General features: G+C 33.2%; 1 protein-coding gene across 1 annotated transcript in view; it reads left to right on the top strand.

Moving 5' to 3' along the window:
- Nucleotides 1-21,545, top strand: part of LOC145276996 (uncharacterized) — a 607,572-nt gene extending 586,027 nt beyond the window's left edge. Inside the window, exon 3 of the mRNA XM_080128574.1 lies at nt 19,891-21,545. Within this exon, the coding sequence (XP_079984700.1) occupies nt 19,891-20,219 (329 nt within the window). The 3' untranslated portion in view covers nt 20,220-21,545. The remainder of the gene's footprint in view (nt 1-19,890) is intronic.
- The last annotated feature ends 1,874 nt before the right edge of the window (nt 21,546-23,419 follow it).

The following is a 23,419-nucleotide window of genomic DNA, read 5'->3' as shown; positions in this document are numbered from 1 at the left end:
CGATATGCAAATTGCGCACTGAAAAGGATGAAAAACTAGTGCGTATAATATCAGAATACCCTATGCTAGCTCAACATCAATATAAAAATAGAGACCCGACAAATTCGTTTATATCATACACGACAATACATGAAAAGTCTATAAATTAAACTAAAATAAGAAGTGGTATGAGCATAAACGAAGAAGTGGTGGAGAAAAACAACAATACTACACTTCCTTGGGGCATACGCGTACAAACCGATAAAGTCCTTGAAATTTCTAAACATTTTTTTTCCAAACAAAAACAAGAGAAATTGCTCAATCATTGACATAGCCTGCATTTTCTAATTGAAATTAGATTGTGGATGTGTAAGAGAAGTCAAGATTATTCCCATTGTAATTAGAATGCTTGGGGCCATAACGAAAAGCCACCACAAATGACTTAATTAGATGATCAAGGCAATTTCTTTTAAAATTTTGCAAAAGGATTGCTTGTTTAGAAAAGAGAAATTAATAAGATACCGTGTGGATGTTTAAGGATTAAGAAATTGACCCGAGGTTCAAGCAAAATCTCCAACTAGAAGCATCTAAATGTTGTGAAGATTATGGAATAATAATAATAATAATAATAATAATAATAATAATAATAATAATAATAAAAAATAATAGAATTGGAAAGAGAAAGAGAAAGAGAGATAAATAAGTTGATTATGAGCATATATATTAAAAGTAATCATATACATATATGTATTTTCTTGAAAAAGGATTTCGGCCTCAACAGAAAGATGTTCAACAAAATGTTTAACCATAAAATTTACCAAAAACTATTAATATTAAACTATAAAGAGAAAGATACTAGAATTTAAGCAAAAAATATTTTATTTCAACTCAATCAGATGTGCCTTATGCACTAATAAAAATGCAATTGGCATTTTGTTGAACTTTTTAAGATTTTAAATATTTATAAATTTTCTCATTATAAAAAAACGATTATTATATTGATTATAATTTTTTGACAGAAGAAATAAAATGAATATAAAACATTAGAAGAACAATGCAAAATTATCCAATTATATCAATAAATATTAGTAAATTGTGTAAATAAATCTTGAAAAAAAATGATTATTTAGTAAATTGATTTTAATTTATTGTTCATTTAAAAAAATATTCAAATATTTTAAATCACTTAATTGTCAGCACATTTTTTCATTATCAAAAAAGATTATTGGATTATTTTTAATTTGCAAAATAAAAACCGGCAATGAAAAAATCGTAAATCAGCAAAAATTAATAAATTGTTTCATTATAAAAAAATATTTATATACTACAGATATAATCTATGTTTAATTAATTTTAATCAAGTAAAACAAATATTTTCTTATCAATAGCATTGAAATAAAATAATCGTTTTTGTTATGATAAAATTTAATGAATTCGCTGATTCTGGATGTTTTAACTGTACTTCTATCTTTCCAAATTAAAATTAATCTAATAAATGTATTATTGTGACAAACTTTATTGATAATTTAGTGACTTTAGATTTATCTTATGATTTAAAAATTTGTCTTCTAATGTTTTTTATGCAATTTATTTTATTTCTTCTGTCAAAAAATTATAATCAATATAATAATCGTTTTTTATAATGAGAAAATTTATAAATATTTAAAATCTTAAAAAGTTCAACAAAATGCCAATTGCATTTTTATTAGTGCATAAGGCACATCTGATTGAGTTGAAATAAAATATTTTTTGCTTAAATTCTAGTATCTTTCTTTTTATAGTTTAATATTAATAGTTTTTGGTAAATTTTATGGTTAAACATTTTGTTGAACATCTTTCTGTTGAGGCCGAAATCCTTTTTCAAGAAAATACCTAACTTTTTAAAATTCTATTCATCAACAACGTAAGCAACAATAAAAATAATAGAATTATATTTATTAATTAAGAGAACATGCTAATGATCACAGGAAAAGTATTACATAAAAAAAATTTACAGAAATTTGTTTTAAATTCTGAATTTAAGTGATTCATAAAAGTGCTATCGTTCGCCTGCAGGGATACAGTTATAGCCCCATACCACGCTGATTGGGAGGTTAGCACTCAAGTTTTTGCTATTTCGATTGGATATATGATCTGATTTTTCTCAATTATTTGTTTCTTTTATATTTTTCAAAAGAAATGCCAATATTGATGGACGACATTTTGGAATGAAAATTAAAATTATATGAAATATTGGTGTCACTGATAATATTTCACTTGTTATTATTCTAAATAATGCAAGTAAAATGCCCAAATCGACTTTCATAAAAGTGAAGAATATCTGGTTTTACAATGAAATTTCTGCAAAAAAAATTTATTGAAATATATAATTTCGGAATTAATTCATTGATGATCGTAATTTTAAAATAAAAATCTATTTGTTTGAACACACACATATTCCATTGCAGTAGAAAAATTCTATTTCTAGTGGCTTTTTGCAAATGCTCAGTATTTTGTTGACAATATTTGCGAATTGAAGAGTCAGTTTTGAGATAAATTTTGAATTGCTTGAGTGTAAATAAAATTGTTGTTTTTTTTAACTCTAGTATCTTCCTTTTTAGAGTGTAATACTGATCAATAGTTTTCAGTAAAATAATTTTCCGGTTAAAATTTTATATTACATTTATCTCTTGAAGCAGAAATCGTGTCTCCAGTTTAGTTATGATTCATAACAGTGCTATTGTTCGCCTGCAGAGTAACAGTTACAGCCCCATGCCATGCCTAGGTGATGGTTGAATTTTAAAAGCGAAAACCACCACTATTTATTTCTATTGAATGTATGACCTTGTTTTTATCAAATGTTTGCTTCCTTTATATTTTTTCAAAAAAAAAATGCCAACAATATTGGACATTTTGGAAGGAAAATTGACATTATTAGAAAAGTTAGTGTCACTGACAATATTCCACTTAATATTATTTCTAAAAATGCAAGTATAATGCCCAAAATCGACTCTATTCAAAGTGTGCAGAATAGCTGTTTTTACTTTGAAATTTGTTCCAAAAATATTTTGTTTTTTTGTACTGAAATTCATAATTTCAGCATTAATTCGCCGAGGATTATAATTTTCAAACATAAATCTATTTATTTAAACACACAAATATTTCATTGCAGTAGGAAACGTTCTAGTGACATTTTCCAAGTGCTCAGTATTTTGCTGACATTTGATACAATGTTTGAGCACTGAAGCATCAGTTTTGAGCAAACTTTTAAATTGCTGTCGACCATCAGTAGGATGAAGTTGAATAACTAATCTCTGTGGTATTCCAGCAATCTGCAAGGTTTGGAACCCACAGCCAACTTTAAAGGTGCAATTACATTCACTATCTTGTAGTCTTTGGCAGTTTTGTTTGTGTATTCTAAGACATTTCATCACTTTACTTTCTTCAAAAGTGAATAATTGTTTGGCACTGTCAGGGCACTTGTTTATCAAAAATTTCCAAAATGCAATAGCACATTCTTGTTGGCCACTATTAAAAACGCCTCCGATTGATTCTCTAAGATCAGCAACACTGTGAGTGCCAGGGACAAGCAATCTTTTTAATTGCTGAATTGGCAAATCAATGTTTGGAATGCTTTTAATGATGTTAGACAACAAAGGAAGGTGGTAAATTGTCTGAACAATACTGTTAGCAAAACAAGCATTTCTTTCATTGATCAATTTGAGGTCCAAATTATTTTGAGAAATTGAATTGTCTATTTTCAGCCATTTTCTATTTGGACTATTATGTTTTTGCTTCAAATCATGATCTATAACGATTGTTTTTTTTTCGTTTATAAGTCTGTTTGTACAATGACAAACGTTGAGGCATAACAGAACAAGGAGGAAGCGGTGGCAAATCAACCCTGTCTCTTTTGGCCCTCAATCTATTATATTCAGTCCATGCACTTTTGTTACACATGGTCAATTTATGAGGGTCAAGGTCAATCAAATAGACATTGCACAGCTTTCTAGCACGTGACAAAGCTACATAGGCCATTCCATCTGAAAAGACATCAGATCCCAAGTCAACAATGATACCATCGACTGAAATACCTTGGGTTTTGTGGACAGTTAAAGCATAGCTGAGTGACAAAGGTATTTGAGATCTAGTCACAAAGAGTCCAGGAGAAAGTTCATAGTCAGCTTGCACAAATTCAACATTGACTGCATATGATCAAATTTTACAGTCACAGCAACAACTTTGCCATCTTTCATTTGTATTTCAGTGACTGTACCCATTGTACCATTGCAAAGTCCTTTTTCAATATCAATATTTCGACGCAACATGCATCTAGCACCAATTCCAATTTTAAGCACAGTTTCAAGTCCAGCTGTGTCAGAAATCTTTTAAAGTTTAGAAGTTTTTGGTGTCTGTTTTGATTTTTTTTTGTTACGGTTTTTTGTCTTAAGTTGGAATCAGTTGCTGAAATTTCAATGATATGAATATTATTTTTTTTCAACATTTTATAATTCACTTCCTCAGCAGATTCATTTGTGGGTACAATGCAAATAATATGCATTTTCTTTTGCAAATTTTGCAAAAGATCAGTAACTTGATCAATATTTGCTTTTTGTTTAGGATTGATTCGATGCCTTTTCAAGATCTCAATATCCTAATCAGTTGGTGACCCAAGTCTTATTCTGTTAAGAATATTAACAAAGTTTTCATTGTCATCTTTTTGTCGCACATTTATGGTCAATTCATCATAATCGAAATATGACCACAAATTTATACCAGCAATTCCCAAATTTGATTTTCTAGCATCTTGAATAGATATTTTGGAAAATACAGGTTTTTCATTAACAGGTGGAAGCTGAAATAAATCACCAAATGCAACAATTGACATGTTTGCAAATGGATACACTTGTTTCCTAATATCACCAAAAACATCTTGCAAACGTTGGTGAATAAATGCTAATTGCAAGTGACTAACCATGCTTATTTCATCAATAATGAATAATCTCGCATATCCAAGCATGGTTCTCAAACTTTTTATTTTATCCTTTGATAATGGTTCATATTTAGGTGTAGAACCATGCTGCACATTTAGTTGAAAGACTCTATGGCATGTAGATCCTTTCAAAATGTAAGCACTGACACCAGTAGGAGCACAAATAACTACACTGGGTCCATTGATGGCAGGATATGTGAGAGTAATTTTATCTGCCAGTGCATTGATCAGAAAAGATTTGCCCACATCCACAAAACCATTAATAAATTTGAGAATTTGTGGACAATCGTCACAATTGCACCTGTGAATAGGGTTTTCCTCATTCCAATGAAGATTTTGTTGCTCAAGTTTGGAAATAATTTAATTATAAATTTCTTTTTGAATGAAATTCAATTTTTGCTCATTTTCTAAAACTTGAACTTCAGTGACATGTCTGATTTGAGGCATATTCAAATCAGCTTCATTTTTATCTGCCTCTTTAGCCATATTAGGATCGCAATCAATTTGATCATCATCAGCGTTATTTTCATTTTCATAATTTTTAGATTTTTGCTCTATTTTTTTGCTTATTTCAATAGCATCTTTAATTTTTTTCTTAATACTTTCATAATTTGTCATTTCAGACAAATATGGAGCATTTTGATGTAATGATTGCTCATATGATTTACAGATTACAAATTGGCATATTTTGTTGTAACATAAACTTCAGTGTGAAATTCATTTTCATTTGAAAAGGATTCATTGTAAAGGTCAGAAATAGTAGCATCCCTGCTAACCTGGTAAATTAACTCACTATATATTGACCAGTCCCCTTCAAGTATTGCGATGTCATATTTGTTAAGCCATGTTCCAATCGACAATAATCGATATATTTTTCTGATCACTGTTCTCAGGTGTTGCGAGTGTGGTGAAAAGAGTTTCAGCAGGGCCAGCTTGTCCGTGCAATCACTTTGGCCACAGCAATAAATTCTATCAGAATGCATACCTTTGCAACTTTGGAAACTATCCAATTTCTTCCTCATTTGAGCAATTGTCAAATTCGGACTCAAATCAGACAAATTGTTATGCAATCTTTTAGCATATTCCAATTTCTGAGCTGAGTCTGGACAGCCATCTTCGATTCTACACAGACGAGTCATTGATATTCTGTAGTCACTGTTATTAATTTGATTTTCATTGTGTCGATGAAAATTAGCATCTTTGCTTGACATTTCGAATTTGCAAGTAAATTTAGATGCTTTTTTTCTATGTTTATTTTTATATTTGTTATAATATGCTTTTGCACAAATTTTTTCTCTATTTTTTTTATAATACTGGGCCATTTTCGCATGCATTTTTTCTCTATTTTTATTGAAATATTTTTTATTTGACTCTTTTTGCTTTTTTTTATAAGTATCATTATTTACCGCTTTGAGTTTTTTTTATAATTCTGAACTCTTTGTTTTATTTTATCTTTATTTTTTCAATAATATTCAGCTTTTCTAGCTTTTTCAGCAATTTTATCATATACTTTTTTATTGCCATCATTCATAATATATTCTTGATAGGCCACAAAATCACCGCAATACCACATTTACTCCAGGGGGGTACTACGTAAGTCCCAGGAGTCCTACGTAAGTCCCTTATAGTAAAAATGTTGGTGCTCATGCACTAATTGTAACACGCTATTATTTTCTTAATAATATAAAAGAAAGTAAGAATTTTATTGACACAGTATTTGTAAACAAACAACAAAAAAATAGTACGCTTACGTGTTGAAAATAATGCAAGAAAATGTTACATGTAATATTTTACACAAATACTGAACAGTAGCCCTCCCCTCTCTGTCTGTCTGTCTCTCTCCCTCTCTCTCTGTGTTGCTGTTATTATGGTAGTACGAATAGTGGTTTGTTTACGTTGTAGTTGAAAATATATCTTGCATTATTTACAAAAAGTTGTAAATAATGCAAGAAAATGTTACAGCCAGTTACAAAATTAAAAATGATAATAATATATTCATAATATATTCTTGACAGGCCACAAAATCACCGGTAGTAATGTAACGGATAATCAAAAATAGGGGAAAAATCAGTTATGTAATACTTTACACAAATACTGAACAGTAGCCCCCCTCTCTGTCTGTCTGTCTCTCTCTCTCTCTCCCTCTCTCTCTGTGTTGCTGTTATTATGGTAGTACGAATAGTGGTTTGTTTAGGTTGTCGTGGAAAACTCTGATGAAACTAAAATCCGGCAATTTTTATTTTTTTAATAACGGTATTAGTATCAAAATATCTGAAAATGATATCTTAAACTAAACAGAAGAATGTCAAGGTAATTATTGTACTATTTCAGAAAATGTTCAATAAGTATGTCTCAAGTAAATTAATTTTTTATTTTTTCTACCGGTACCCTACGCTGGATTACACAATAGTAGTCTCTAAGTAACATTTTGTTTGTCTCGCAGTTACTTGCGAGACTAATATATATATTATAATTAATTATATGTATATTGTCACATATTAGTGTATAGTATTTCCTTCTAAATTAAGGAACTAGTAGGTGTAAGGATGTGTAATGTTGTTATATATCTATATTCATTTTTTTCTTTATGTGAAGCGAGATAGAGCTTGTGAATGTTAAAAGTCAGATCCTTCGTATATGGTAAAATTTTAAGAATGATTTATATTATCCTAACTTTCAATGACTTTAAAGTAATTTAAAGTGATTTTCATCGAAAAATATCGTTTTTTTAACTATGTAGATTTGCCTTGAATTCAATCAATAATCCTGATAGATTATATATATATATATATATATATATATATATATATATATATATATATATATATTTGTGTGTGTAACCGAGAGGAAGATAAGATAGCTGACTTGTGAAGATATTTACAGCAGCTAGCCTTAAGGCACGTATGCAAGTTAGCAAGTGAGTGCGAGCTTGCTTCACGAGAACAAAAAAGATAAAAGCACGTAGCTGAGAGGGAAGCAAAGTGCTTGATCGAGAAGACGGACGTGTAAATACGAGTACGATGTGGCAGAGAGATAGACTTTTGAAAATCACATGTGCGTGCAAAAAGACTTTTGCAAGATATTAACGTGAGTTGTTTTAGAAGACTCACGAACAAATGGATTTCAGTTGAACTTACAAAAGTGCCAAGTCGGATTTTTGTTTCTTCCTCGACGGTAGCTACGTCACACACACACACACACACACACACACACACACACACACACACACACACACACACACACACACACACACACACACACACACACATATATATATATATATATATATAGGCTCGTGTATTATACGTTTTTTATTTATCCTAATCTTACTAATGGATCTTTTTCGTGTTTGAAAAGAATAATTAACGTAGGTTCCATATTATTGCGAACATTTTCTGACTTTTTGTAACATGGCGCAAATGTAAATGAAGTGACGTCACCAGTAGTAAAAAAGGACTATAAACAAGAGAAAGAGGATGCTCACGAGAATGATGAGATAACATTTGAGATCTCATGAGAAAGGAGATAACGTCCGAGATCTCGTAAGAGACGTGGATAACGTTCTATATCAAGTGGCTGACCTCACGGCTGTACCATTGCTGAAATATATGTTGTTGTTACAAAGAACAAGCGACTTGGAGTTATTTTCTATTCTTTGTCTTAGTCTCCTTTGCGACTGAAACTGCACACAGCGTGTGTGGTTCCGCGATAAACTTACATTCTTTCAAATCATATCCGAATGACAAATAAATTAACAAAAAAATATCGAGGAAATAGGACAAGTAAAAAATTTAGTGATAAACCGCGCACGAATCAGTTAGAGGGCCGTACATTGCTCTAGGGAAGTCGTTCACAATTTAAATATTACCACGCCAGAATAAGCCTCACAGGATACAATCGTCTTACGTTATCTTTTTAAAAATATCACACACACACAAACACACACACAAACACACACACACACGCACACAAACACACACACACACACACACACACACATATATATATATATATTTTAATTTATAAATATATATACTATAGATAAATTTTATTACTGACTTGCAAAAGTACCCGTCGTTAACTGGGTTCAAAAACAGCCTACAGAAAATGGACTCTGATTTATGAAAATAGGATAGGTTATGAAAAGGAAGGGTTGTAAAGAGATAGCTTCGAATTTGGGGTATCAAAACCAAAGCAAATTATGATGAAAGTAAAAATAAAATAGATAAACCGCATAATTTATTATACCATACATGTTCACATTGAAACACTTATCACAATATTCTGTGGATCTATATTAAAAAACCTTGTTAAACTTTGTGACATATTTACATTCTATGGAGGTCAGGTGCGAACGAACACCTCATAATTTTATTATACACTTCATCAAATCTCCACACTAACGTAATGTACTTGCAATAACCCTTATCCCTGAGTGGCTTCCGGGCCTTGATAAGTGGTGATCACTGTGTAAAAAAAAAAAAAAAATACGATATTTCTTCAAACTGAAACATAATTATCAATGTATACTTACACAGATAGATATTAAAAGTCTTTATTAAAGTTTGTACCTATTTCCATTCCATGTAGGCCAGGCGCGAACGCAATTTTATTATACCATCCCTATTTAAGTTAAAATATACTTATCAAACTATTCTTATGTACATCTATATCAAAAACACTTGTAAACGTTTCTTTTAATTTTTTTTATTTCCATATTTGTGGACCAGGCGCGTGAAGACACGACAATTTTAATGAACCACTGTTCTGCCAGATCAAACATACCCATTCCTGTGTCTCGATACATCTTCTATCATTATATGCAATCAGTTTTTTAAAATAGTCAACCATATAGGAGTATATTCGTGACCAGACACACACACACGCATACACACACACATTCAGCTTTATATTATAGAAGATGTTTGCCTTGTAAATTACTGAGTTTTAGTAAAAATTGCTTCAAGTATTTTTATTTTTTAGAATCGGTTTTGTAATGTATTAATTAAAATGTGTTTTAAAACAAAAAAAGTTAGCTCTGCCTTGATTTATGTAAGGTAAATGACCCAGAGTCTAAAAAATGCATGCCGAAGAGGCGGACTAGCTTACGGGTTGTAAAACAATTTGAACTATAATATATTTAATTTACACAGGAGTTACATTCTTTTAAAGAGCATTTAACTTATAAATAACATTCTAATATTTTATAGATTCTAGAGTAGTTGTTTTCACTATAATAATTTTGTCTAAAACTTGTTATAATAAATAATGTCTAATTTAATTATGATTTTCAATTAGAGAAATGTACTATATTGCTATAGCTTGTTCTCTTGAATTTTATTGAAAGAATATGTTAATATGGTTGGAAACTTTTTTGTTTTTTTTTACACAGTGATCACCACTTATCAAGGCCCGGAAGCTACTCAGGGATAAGGGTTATTGCAAGTACGTTACGTTAGTGTGGAGATTTGATGAAGTGTTTAATTAAGGGGCGGTTCATTAGGAATTTGTTAACATTGGACTTGAAGACATACAAGTTGTAGTCCGGAGGAAGCAGGCAGACAGAACAGAGTTCCACAGGCGTGCAGTTCTAAGAAAGAAGCTTTGTTCATGGAATCCGCGTTTTGATTTAGGCACAGATATAGAGTGGGGTAAATATTTCACAGTGGATTCAACTAGACGGGTGCTTTTCGTGAAAGATTGGCGAGGGGGGACCAAGGATTGGAGTTCAGACGAGCACCTGTCATGGAAATAACGATAAAACAAGGATAGGCTCGCAACGTCTCTTCTGTGGGAGAGAGGTTGCAGGGTAGAGAAAAGATGATGCGAGAGTTGATGCGAGATATTATTATTTGTAGTTATACTTCATAGTTTCGAATGATACTTTTAATTGTTCATTGGCAAAATAATTTGGGAATTCGTTATTCATAAAAACGTGTTTATGTAATTTTAGTTTAATGGATATTTTGGAGGGGGGAAGAGGTTTTGTTTCCATGGTTTAAAATGTTTGTTATAACGAGCACATTGTTAGCGATGGAGACATTATCTCCTAAAGCGTTTTATAAACTTCAAGAAACTCGAATCTAAACTATAAGCTTTTCGTAAGTAGAGTTATTAAACGTAATATTATCAGTGTAAATAAATAGAATTATATTATTTACGTTTTCTCCTACGATGGATTTAAGAGTTTTTTCGGAAAAGACCCTGATATTTATGGATTTTGCCATTATTATAATCTAGAATAAAAAGATCGTCGACACAGCATACGTAAATAAGTGTTATAATGTCTAGTATCTACTTTGTTTTCTAAGATTGCAATATAATTTTCGGCAAAAGTCGAGCCTAGAACTTAAACAATTACACACTATCAATTTTAATCTAAATGTTTTCATTGAAGTCGTAAAACAATGATTCGGTAGTGTAATCTAATAGTAACTGATTAACTACTTTGTTTTTATTTCTAGTGAAATGAGAGGAAATTTATAAATTACAAGTCCGGGTATGTTTCTAGGATAGTGATTTAAAAGTTATGAGCGATTTTGAAAGCATGAAAACGATGTTACTTTTTGTATTTAATATATGCCATTCTTGTAGGGGGGCAGAATTTACTCCCCATTAAAAGCCGACATTGTCTCTAACTCTTCCCTCATGGGGAGTTTCTTTATTATTATTTAAAACCATCACCTTTGTTATTAATATTCTACTGTACTATCATTATGATAAATGTTAATTACATTATTTTTACCGTTCAACAATTTTGTTTCAATTTCATTTTACATGCTGAAAGCAATTGCATTTCTTTGAATTAAACGCTATTACGAAGCAACATTCAAAAAAATAATATATATAATCTTCTTCCCAAAACAGCTAGAATAATCCACTTGAACTCTTTCGAACATGGTTGCCAGGAATGAAGGCTCTCCATACTATAAATTTCCAGTTTTTTCAACGGCTTTCTTTTTCATGTCGATACTTTTTGTGACCAAGAGCGGAGGTCCGCTTGAACTATAAAAAAATAACAATAAAAATATTAAATACAAAAAGTAACATCGGTTTCATACTTCAATAACCCCTCATAACCTTTAAATCACAAGATATATATATATATATATATATATATATATATATATATATATATATATATATATATATATATATATATGTATACTGTTCACTGGACAAAACAGGGGAAGGTAGAGCGGTAGCCCTTGATATATCTAAGGCTTTTGACAGGGTATGGCACGATTGTCTTCTAAGAAAAATTAAATCATATGGTATCACTGGAAGAATAAACAATATAATTAAATCCTTCTTAAGTAAGATAAAACTCCAAGTTGTCTTCGACGGTCGTACATCCAAACAATATGATATAAATGCGGGAGTACCCCTTTATTGTTCCTGATATTCATAAATTAACTCCTTGATAAAATTGTTTCGGAGATGGATATATTTGCTGATGACACCACCCTCTATAACAGACATGAGGGGAAAGCAAATGAACACATATATAAGGAAATAACAGAAACACTAGAAGATGAATTCAAATCCGTAGTGGAATGGGGACAAAAATTGATGGTCACATCTAATGCTGCCAAGACTAAGCTTGTTTCCTTCAATAACTACAAGAAACCTTTCCTACCACCAATAGCAATGGCTAAGAATATACTGCCTGAAAGCACTTTTTTTTTTTTTTTTTTTTTTTTACACAGTGATCACCACTTATCAAGGCCCGGAAGCCACTCAGGGATAAGGGTTATTGCAAGTACATCACGTTAGTGAGGAGATTTTATGAAGTGTTTAATTAGGGGGGCGGTTCATTAGGAATTTGTTAACATAAGACTTGAAGACATCAAAGTTGTAGTCCGGAGGGAAGCAGGCAGACGGAACAGAGTTCCACAGGCGTGCAGTTCTAAGAAAGAAGCTTTGCTCATGAAATCCGCGTTTTGATTTAGGCACAGATATAGAGTGGGGGAAATTTTTCACAGTGGATTCAGCTAGACGGGTGTTTCTCGTGAAAGTTTGGCGAGGGGGACCAGGGATTGGAGCTCAGACGAGCACCTGCCATGAAAATAACGATAAAACAAGGACAGGCTCGCAACGTCTCTTCTGTGGGAGAGGGGTTGCAGGGTAGAGAAAAGGGCATCCCCCACTAAACCACGAAGTCTATTTTGTACTCTGTCAAGGCATGATAGGCTGTTTTTGGCAGCTCCTGCCCAGATATGGCAACAGTATTCCATCCTTGGCCGTACTTGGCTTTTATATAGATAGAGAATTGCATCAGTAGTGAGATATCTTCTGGAGCGGTAGAAGGATCCCACCATCTTTCCTGCGACCTTGGCAACAGACTTGATGTACGTGTTCCATTTCAGATCAGGAGTAAAGGTCAAACCCAGAAGCTTGTCAAAACATGGGGCCTCACCCAGACGAGAGCCATCCATCACAATTGATGCCAGCTGGGGATCAGAGCGTTGATGATGTAAGGATAGGAGTTTGGTTTTAGATGCATTAAAGGTAACTAGCCACATCTTCCGCCACTGAACCACGCGCTCGAGATCAGAGGAGAGAGAATCCGAGAGAACTTCGTCATTTACAGCCTTTGATGTGTTGCCGTAGATGGTAGTGTCATTAGCATAGATGTCAACGAATGATTTAAGTATGTGTTTAGGGAGGTCATTGATGTAGATCAGGAAGAGAGTTGGGCCGAGGATTGACCCCTGAGGGACTCCAGCATTTATATTGCAGGCCTCCGATTTTTGTCCATCTACCACTACTCTTATGAGCCTATCGGAGAGAAATGATTTAATGATTGAAAAAACATTTCCAGTTATACCGTAGCTGGAAATCTTGTGAAGTAGACCCTTATGCCATACTTTGTCAAAGGCCTTTGATATGTCAAGAGCAATTGCCCTAGAAAGGAAGCCTTTGTCAAGAGATTCACTAATCCTGTGGGATATAACCGTCAGCACATCTGCGGTAGATCTTGCAGAGCGGAAACCATATTGTGTGTCACTAAGAAGGTTGTTTCTGCTGAGGTGGTTGACTATTTCTCTATTTAATATTGATTCCAGTAACTTACTCATAACACAGAGAAGACTTATTGGTCTGTATTGAGAGGGAGATGACTTATCACCTGAATTCTTAAATACAGGGCAAACTGATGAGGTCTTCCAGGGGGTCGGAAAGCACTTCTCCTTAAGGCAGCGCTTAAATAGTTTCGTAAGTATGGGAGCAAGTTCTGGTTGAAGCTTTTTTAACACTATAATTGGGATGCCATCAGGGCCAGTTGCTTTACTGGAATCTAGGTTTTTTATTAGCTTGGCGACCTCATGCACGGATATTTGTATATTACCTAGCTTGTTCTGTGTTATAGGAGGAAATATGGGGAGTTGATGGCTTTCGTCGCATAGGGTAGAATTAGCTGCAAAGTTCTTTGCAAATAGTTTGGCCTTGTCTGACGCTGACGAGATAACCTCTGGTCCATTGATAATGGTTGGGATAGAACGCACACTTCTGTTCAGGATCCTATTTGTTATTTGCCAAAACTGGTGGGAACCAAGCCGCTGATCAGCTACCTTGGATTTAACAGACTGGGCATATAGCTCTCTTGCATTTTTTATTACTTTTACAGTGGTTGCTGGCAGTCCTGAAAGCAGCTTTAGTCTCAGTGCATCTATTACGTTGGTAGTTATGGAAAAAAGTGATTTCTGTGCGCGATAGCAGCAGCACATTCTGGGGAGAACCCTGGCTGGCTGTTTGGTTTTTGTTGGAATTTTTTTGATGGTATGAATTGGTCTATGCCTACAATTAACCATTCGGTCAGATCTGATACTATAGAGGACACTTCCTTTTTAAACATGGAGTGCAGAGGTAAATCATATATGAATGTACGGAATGCATCCCAGTCAGCCATAGAGTATCGGTATACAGTACGGTGGAGGGGTACGTCTGATGGCTTCTTACATTTTGTTTTTATCTTAACTGATACGACGGAGTGGTCGGAGGATCCTAAAGGAGAATGAACGGTACATGAACATAGCTCAGGGGAAGTTGAAAGAAAAAGGTCTAAGAGGCTTGCATATTGATTGGGTGTATCGGGAACACGGGTGGGTTCGCGAACAATCTGAGTGAGGTCATAAGCAATGGCAAAATCATGACAAAACCTCCCCTCATCATCTGTCTTATTTGAATGGGTCAGCCATTCCACGTTATGGACGTTGAAGTCACCACAGATGTGGATGTTAGCCGAGGGATGTGAAGACAGTATGTGGTCTATTTTCTCAGATATGCTCTTAAAGATAGTAACTCCGCTGTTGTGGGGCCTATAGAGGGCAAATATAAATGCAGTGGTGTTAGCAAGTGCAACACTGAAGCACATATAGGGTAAATTAGGATCTTCTCTAGAGATATCCCTGCCACATGGGAAGCCATCCTTAATGTAGGCACATATTCCATGCCCATGGCGATCTTGGGAGTCAGATTTAGCTGTAAAATTGGAGTATCCATTAATTATGAACTCATCTAGGGAAGTGGTCGGCCCTATTCCAGTTTCACATAGAAATAATATGTCCGGTTTCGTCTCCTGTAATTGGGTTTCAACCTCTGGAAGGTTGGAACGTAGACCCCTGATATTGGAGAAGGAGACCTGGTAGTAGGGGTCTACGCTGGAAGATGGGGTTCTAGGTTTAATCGAGTTTTTATTATGGAGATATTTCATGTTGAGGTTTGGGGATTTGTGGAATAGGTCGGCATACTTGGTTAGAGCAGTACAGAGAGGGAAAGTAAGAGATAAAAAGACAGGAATTTTTTTTTTTTATTTGTAGCACACGAAAAGGTAAAGCCGTAACAATTACCCACTAGTATGGCATCGAGAGGCCCCACCAGAGACTACTGCATGGTCCAGATCCACTCACCAAATGGTAATACAGCAGTCCCAGTACTTTGCGCCTGCTGATAGGACAGCCTCCTTAGTGGTTAATCCAAGGTTCGGGTCCCTGACTATCAGGCGGATAACGTCAGCCCAGACAAAACGTTTACCTCCAGCACCCTTACTAGTGACATGGCAACAAGGACAGACAAAGACAGAAAAATATCCGACATCTCAGACTACTGGTCACCAAGTAGTACCGACCTTTAAGCAGCTTTTTCTTCACCCTTTGTCAGAAACATAACTCATTGAATGAGGACTGAATGACAAAATAGGAGAAGCGAGAGTTACTGGAGCTGCCGATAACACATCCACTGTATTATCTACTCTCCATTTAAAAAAAAAAAAAAAAAAAAAAGGGGGGGGAGAAAGGGGAATGGGTACAAGTGACTTATATCTAAGTAGTAAGTCCGGTGCGAACTTAATAATTCATGGAATTTTGATGATAATCTCCCCTCCCATATTAATGGGTGGAAGTTTGTCGTTATCTATCTAGTTTGAATCATAAAAGTTTCATCTTATAATTAATTAAAATCCAATAATTAACTATTATCAATTTGTAAAGACTGCTTAATATTAATTTACATTAGAGTTTAAATAATTTTTCAAGGTTCCTTTAAACTCCTCAGCCTAACGTTTACAGGGAACATGAACTGGAATATATACATTGAGATCATTGCCAAGGCTGCTGCGTAAAAGGGTGGCCCTCTCTCTACCATGCCAGAAAATTACTTACGCCTGAAAGTATCCTGTACCTATATAAGGCCACCATTCGTCCATGTATGGAGTATTGCTGTCACATTTGGGCTGTTGCACCTGCTGCTTGTCCCTCACTCCTGGACAGGGTTCAAAAGAGAGTCTCCAACCTGATCGGTCCTGAACTGGCATCTAAGCTTCAGCCTCTGTCTCATCCACGAAATGTTGCATCCCTCTGCACGTTCTATAAATACTTTAATAGTGGCTGCTCTGATGAACTGCAAGCACTTGTACCTCCTAGACGTGACTACCCCCGACCGACTCGACAATCCACTAAGTCCCACCCCTTTAGAGTAGAGATCCCAAGGTGTAAGAAAACCTTTTACTCCAATAATTTCTTCCCCAGAATTGCAGGTCTACGGGATACTGCTTTCCCAACTGTATTGATATGCAGAAGTTCAAGTGTAATGTGAACGACACATCTTTCTACTCATCTCCCTTCATAATTCCCCCGCAAATTGTCCCCGATAGTAGCCCCCTACTTCAAAGTGGCACTTTCCTTGTTTGGGATGAAGATTGAATTATACATATATATATATATATATATATATACATATATATACATATATATATCATCGACAATTATATCAGTTGTTTCTTTTACAAGTATATTGGTATAAAAGCTATCTAGGCCAAAAGAAGCAATTATGTTCTTGTCGGGTTGCTTGGATTTTAGCTTTTGTAATAGTTATTGCATTTACTTGATGTATAGGTGACAGTAATTATTGTGTCGTTTAATTTAAATGCTGATCGTATATACTGGGAGAATGCGAGACCGTTTTTCTCCCATCTAACTGCTATCTTTTGAAATTATCTTTATTTCTTCAGTTGCTTTTTTCACTTGAAGATAATTTCACATACAGGGTGACCAAAAAACAAAAACAAAAGCTAAATGGAGGCCATCTAGAACATATGCTGTAGAACGGAGAAAAAAGGCCAAAGACCCTAGTGTTTTGATGTGATGTTTTGAATATAATAAAATAGTTATGACCAAAGTTTCATTTCATTCGGACAAACACTAAGAAACGGGCCCTAATTGGAGTTGGGGCCCGTTTTTTGGGGTCACTTTGTAAATGTGGAAAGTTCGTGAAACGTTCGTCATACTAAACACGCTAAAATTTTGGAATTCGAAAATGTGTGAAACAATTATAATTAAGCTGTAGAATTCTGTTATTTTTAATATTTGCTCAAATTAAATATAACTGCTTTAATAATACAATTTATCTATCTGTATATAAAATTGATTATGTGTTTCTGAGGACACTTCTCAACCCATATACTCAATAATTTTTGGACCTACAGGCTTGAAATTTATTATATAGACCATTTAGACATATGTAAAACTTTTTAATTTGTATTTATCCGAAAAAAACATGCGGCTAAGGGGTCAGCATCGAAAAAATTGGTACGTGGTGGTTGTGGAATTTTTATCTATTTGCTTACTGCTTTAAGAATGCGCATGCGTGAATGGTTTACATTACAGATTAATTTTGTTAAAAATAAGCACGTTTTAAAACACCTTTTAAGGAATATGTCAAGCTGGCATAATGATTATCGTACTTGAGTCACTGTCTTTAGGTTTTGATTTCTATCTCAGATTGAGAATTTTCTTTTTTTCTTTACTTACAGGAAGTGAACTGTTTAGAAAAAAACATAATATTCGCATGCACGTTTCAGTTTCTGTATGAATTAAAATATATTAATGCGTATTTTACGACAGGGCAACGCATGTCGGCCCGCTAGTATATCTATAAAAGTGAGAATGTGTGTATGACGACAACTCTCAACCTATATACTTAAAGAATTTCTGATCTACAGACTTAAAACTTGGTAGATACGGTATTCAGACGTATACAAAAAACATTTAATCGGTTTTCATCCGAAATCTGCCAAGGGGTCAGAACTGAAAAAATGACTACTTGAGGGTCATCGGATTTTTATCTATATTTCAATTGTTTCACGACTACGTATGCGCAGTCGTAAAAAATGACAGCTTACTTATGTTAAGAATAAGTAGGTTTGAAAACATTCTTAATAGATCGTGACAAGCTGGTCTAATAGTTATTATACTCGACTCCCTACCTTACATTAACTTAAATATAATATTTATGCGTATTTTCGACAAGGAGCGCCGGTTGGCTTGCTAGTATATATATATATATATATATATATATATATATATATATATATATATATATATATATATATATATATATAAACATCATTTCTGCATTAAATACCGCTAAGTCACTCGATACAAATGACATAATGAAATTTGTGTTAAGTGCAAATTCAATATTGGCTTTTTGTCTGTTAATATTGAGCAGACGCTATGTGTACAAAATATAAAAATAACACAATTCATTTATATGTGCTAGAAAAATATGCGACTAGATAGAGCATATATTCGTTATATGAGATGCCTTCAATAACTTTTCAGACTTATTTAGTATGTGCACTTTTCTTAATAGTACACGCATGAAACTCTGGTGCCATTCGATGTAATCTCCTCCGGCTGCAATGCACTTCTATACCATTGCAACTTCTAGAAGGTCCCATTGGAAGCTCTCTTGTGTGAGCGTTTCAATGACTCTCGTCACAGCCTCTTTCATCTCCTCAATTGTCTAAAGTTTTCCTTGAGCTTAGTCTGTTACACGGATGGAGTTGTATACTGTTGCATTCGAGCAAATCTTCTGCATCTTCAATTTCTCGCGAATAAGTGTGTATAAATTTTAATTTTCAAGTGTCCACACCAATTTTAAATGCCTGTACAAAAAAAGTTTAGCAATTTATTGAAAGCACTTAGTACGTACAACGAACAAATGTATGCTACACTAACCAAAGGAGAGGAAACCCCAGGGGGTTAATGATATCAAGGCGATATTATTTGGGCCACAACAATGTGATTGTAAATTTGGTCAGTGTTTACTCGTAGGGAAAGTATTCTCATGCCAGATTGCCATGATAAACCCCTCTATAGAGAAACCCCAGACACTCAGTGGCAGTGACTAGTAGGCATTCAAGTTTGTTACTGTAATGCGCATTAAAGCAAATATATCCTGCAAATTCAAACAACTATATATACAAACACGTTCCCTATTGTATTACAATAATTAAATTATTTTTATTACTTTATGAATCCAACAATGCAATCATAACCGTGTTAGTTTCAATAGAATCACGACAAACAAGTTTTTATTGATGTTTATAGCTATCAAATATGTTGTCTATGTTAACCTATTTTTAATTATTGTTTCAGACCCTTACATCCGTGTGGAACTGTCGCTGAATGGAGAATTGAAGGAACGTCACCAGACCAAGACAAAGAAGAAATGCATGGACCCCGTGTTCGGTGACAAATTCGTGTTTTGCATCTCTCCGCAGCCAGAGACCATGCAGTGCACGGCCATTACCTTCTCGGTGTACGACCATGAGCGACTGCGGAGCGATGAACTAATTGGACAAGTCCGACTCGGATTCAAAGCCACGGAAGACACCGAACTGACACAGTGGCGTGATGCACTACAAAATCCAGGAGAGAAGATTACGAAATGGCATAATTTGATGCTAGCCACCAAATTTAATTGATTTTAATTTCAAACATTTTTTTTCTTTGTGTGTTTTCAATTCGGAAAGTGATACCGGAATTTACTAAATGCATACTTTTAATGTGCAAACGGAAAACAATTTTGTGGGTGAAACAATCCAAATTTAATTTAATGATACTTATTTGATAAAATCTTTTAGTATAACGATAACCTTGATTTAATCGAAATAAAACAAAATGATTATCTTAATATTTCACATGACCAGTTGTGCATATATTAGTATAATTACTTTAAATGTTAGGAGAAGGCTGATTGGGAAATTCTATTTTCCTATAGTTTAAGCAATACTAACCACTTAAATACTAAGTTTAATCAATAATCTAATGAGTTATAAATAACTCTTGATTTTCACAAGGCCCTGACGTAAAGAGATGCGGCCATTTTTAATCTATAAGTACTTAATTAAAAAAGAATATATAAAGTAATTTAGAGTTTTCTTAACTAGAAAAGAATGTGTTGATAGAATTAAATTGCAAGTCTTAAACTAAATTATAAGTTTGTTGCAAAAATAATCTCGGTTTTTACGTATACATATATCTGATAAAAAACGCAATATTTTGTACCAATCTAATAATATTTGTAATTTATGTTTATCATAAGGAAACACACTTTTTTATTTATCAGGTGCTTTCCTGTAATTTAATATATCTATATAATATTCTGCATATTCCTACTTTAGTTAGTTCGTACGTTACACTCTGAAAAAAGGTTAAATACAAATTTTAAAGGCAGAACTTCTTCAGATGAGATCCAATTCGAAAAATGTAGTCTTCAAAATATCACGAAACATCTGAAATAACAGGGCAAAAAAACATTGTCTCTCATAAGGCGCTAGGCTGAATGAGTAAATTAAATATTGCCTCTTATAATGTAATTTTCTTATTTCTTTTGAACAACACAGCACAATATTACTTTCTGAGTATTTATTAATTTATCCCATTTGGGTCTGGTTTTTGGAAAGTCACCATTTTAAGTGTACACAATTTATTCTACAAATATATTATCTGTGAGTATTATATATTTAAAAAATTATGATATAGTTTGACAATGTTCGGTAATCCAAGAAATATTCCGAAAAAATATTTTCACACATGTATAAGAGTATTAGGTGTTGAAAAGTACAATGATTTGCACGTTAAGTCTAATCATTAGTATATATTTAGGGAACACTTGATCCGAAATAAAAATACTCAGCTTGGATAACTCCTCAAGAGACTAACGTATCGTTTTCAGAAAATCATTTAATCAATCTTAAAATAGAATTAGTGTATAAAAATATAACAAAACTGAACAAAAAAAGAAAAAATGATCAGAGAAAAAATTCCAAATTTTCTTTTGCGTTAAACGTGAAAAAATAATTAATGATTATACAAACATAAAAACATACATACATACATACATACATACATAAATACACACATAATACATACATAGGCACATACATACAGACACACACAAAAACACACGCACAAACACACGCACAAGCACACGCACACACATATATTCTAGGATATACAATGACAAGCCTAACGAAAATTCCGAAACGTTGTAATATTGCTCTAACCTCCAACGAGAGCGCAGCAGGTGATCGCAGCAGGTGATCGCAGCAAATGACTATTAATTTGTATTATGACAGGTTATTTCAAAAGAAACCCTTTTGTCATAGGGACGTGCGTTTTTTAAATTGGTAAGCAAAGAATCAACATACACTGCAAAATGATTATGTGTGTCACCCTGGATTCGAAGCAAGAAGCAAAGCTTCGTTATATTTCCATTCAAGAGACGACACTTTGAATCAACAGATATAGGCAGATGTACCATCTTCTAAAAAAGTGTGCAATAAACCTGCTGGATTAAAAGTACACATGCGATGCCACGGGACTAAGAAATTGATGAAACTATTTACTGAATCCCCATTGATCGTTTTCGATTAAAGAATCCAGAATATCTATCTATCTATCTATCTATCTATCTATCTATCTATCTATATATATATATATATATATATATATATATATATATATATATATATATAAGTAATTATTGATTTGTAAATCGCAACTTGTTTTCGTCTCCTCTCATCAACACCGACTATATCTCATTCTAAATCTCTACTACATATCTATCTCACACAATGCTTCAAGCAAACTACATATCAATTACATTCTTTCTCTTATGCATGTTCTGTTGAACAGTAAAGATAATTCCTGCTTATTTTTTCTTTTCAAAATATCTGATCGCAAGAGAAACAAACGAAAATTATGAAATTATCGCTGCATTTCAACGATATATATATATATATATATATATATATATATATATATATATATATATATAAACAATATCTCTCTCTCTCCATATATATATATATATATATATATATGTATATATATATATATAGCGACAGAGTAACAGATTTAAATGATTTTCACATCCTATTAAAAATAAAAAATACACGTGATTGTATCAAACGTACATAATTACAGCTTTATCCATGCGATTTGTATTTTAGCTATAGTTATTAATAGGAAAGTAGTTTTCAACAAAGTTTTTCTTTGATAACTGGATTCGGAAACAGTTCAACAAACTGTTAGAAAATTCTTAATAATAATACAATTTAAATTACAACAAATTCTCACGTCTCCTATCTGTTATCTCTCACTTCCTGTAATAACCCTCTATGCCTCTTTATCTCAACATATATCTACACACACACACACACGCACATGCACACATACACACACATATGTATGCATATGATTTTCAGAATGTGAGATATAATATATAATAAATTCCACAGCCAAACTACGTCGCAGCCCACAAGCGCCAAGACAGTCAACGAACTGCCTTAAAAATTTTTTTGTTTCTTGTGGGCTGCGACATTGTGTGTGCTGTGGAATATATATATATATATATATATATATATATATATATATACATATATATATACATATATATATATATATCCTTATGTATATGACCTTGACTGTCATACAGACGGTCGGGTTTCAATCCTGGCTTGAGGTAGTTGCCTTTCTAGCCGCACTGATGAGCTGTGAAACAGCGACACAGTATTTTATCTGGATGACTATATATATATATATATATATATATATATATATATATATATATATATGTTGAATGCAGTTTAAATTCCCGGAAGAAAAAAATATTTTAACT

Source organism: Euprymna scolopes, chromosome 5 (assembly GCF_053919585.1).
Source record: "Euprymna scolopes isolate OS-2025 chromosome 5, ASM5391958v1, whole genome shotgun sequence".
Taxonomy (NCBI): domain Eukaryota; kingdom Metazoa; phylum Mollusca; class Cephalopoda; order Sepiida; family Sepiolidae; genus Euprymna; species Euprymna scolopes.
This window is presented reverse-complemented; position numbering and strand designations above follow the sequence as displayed.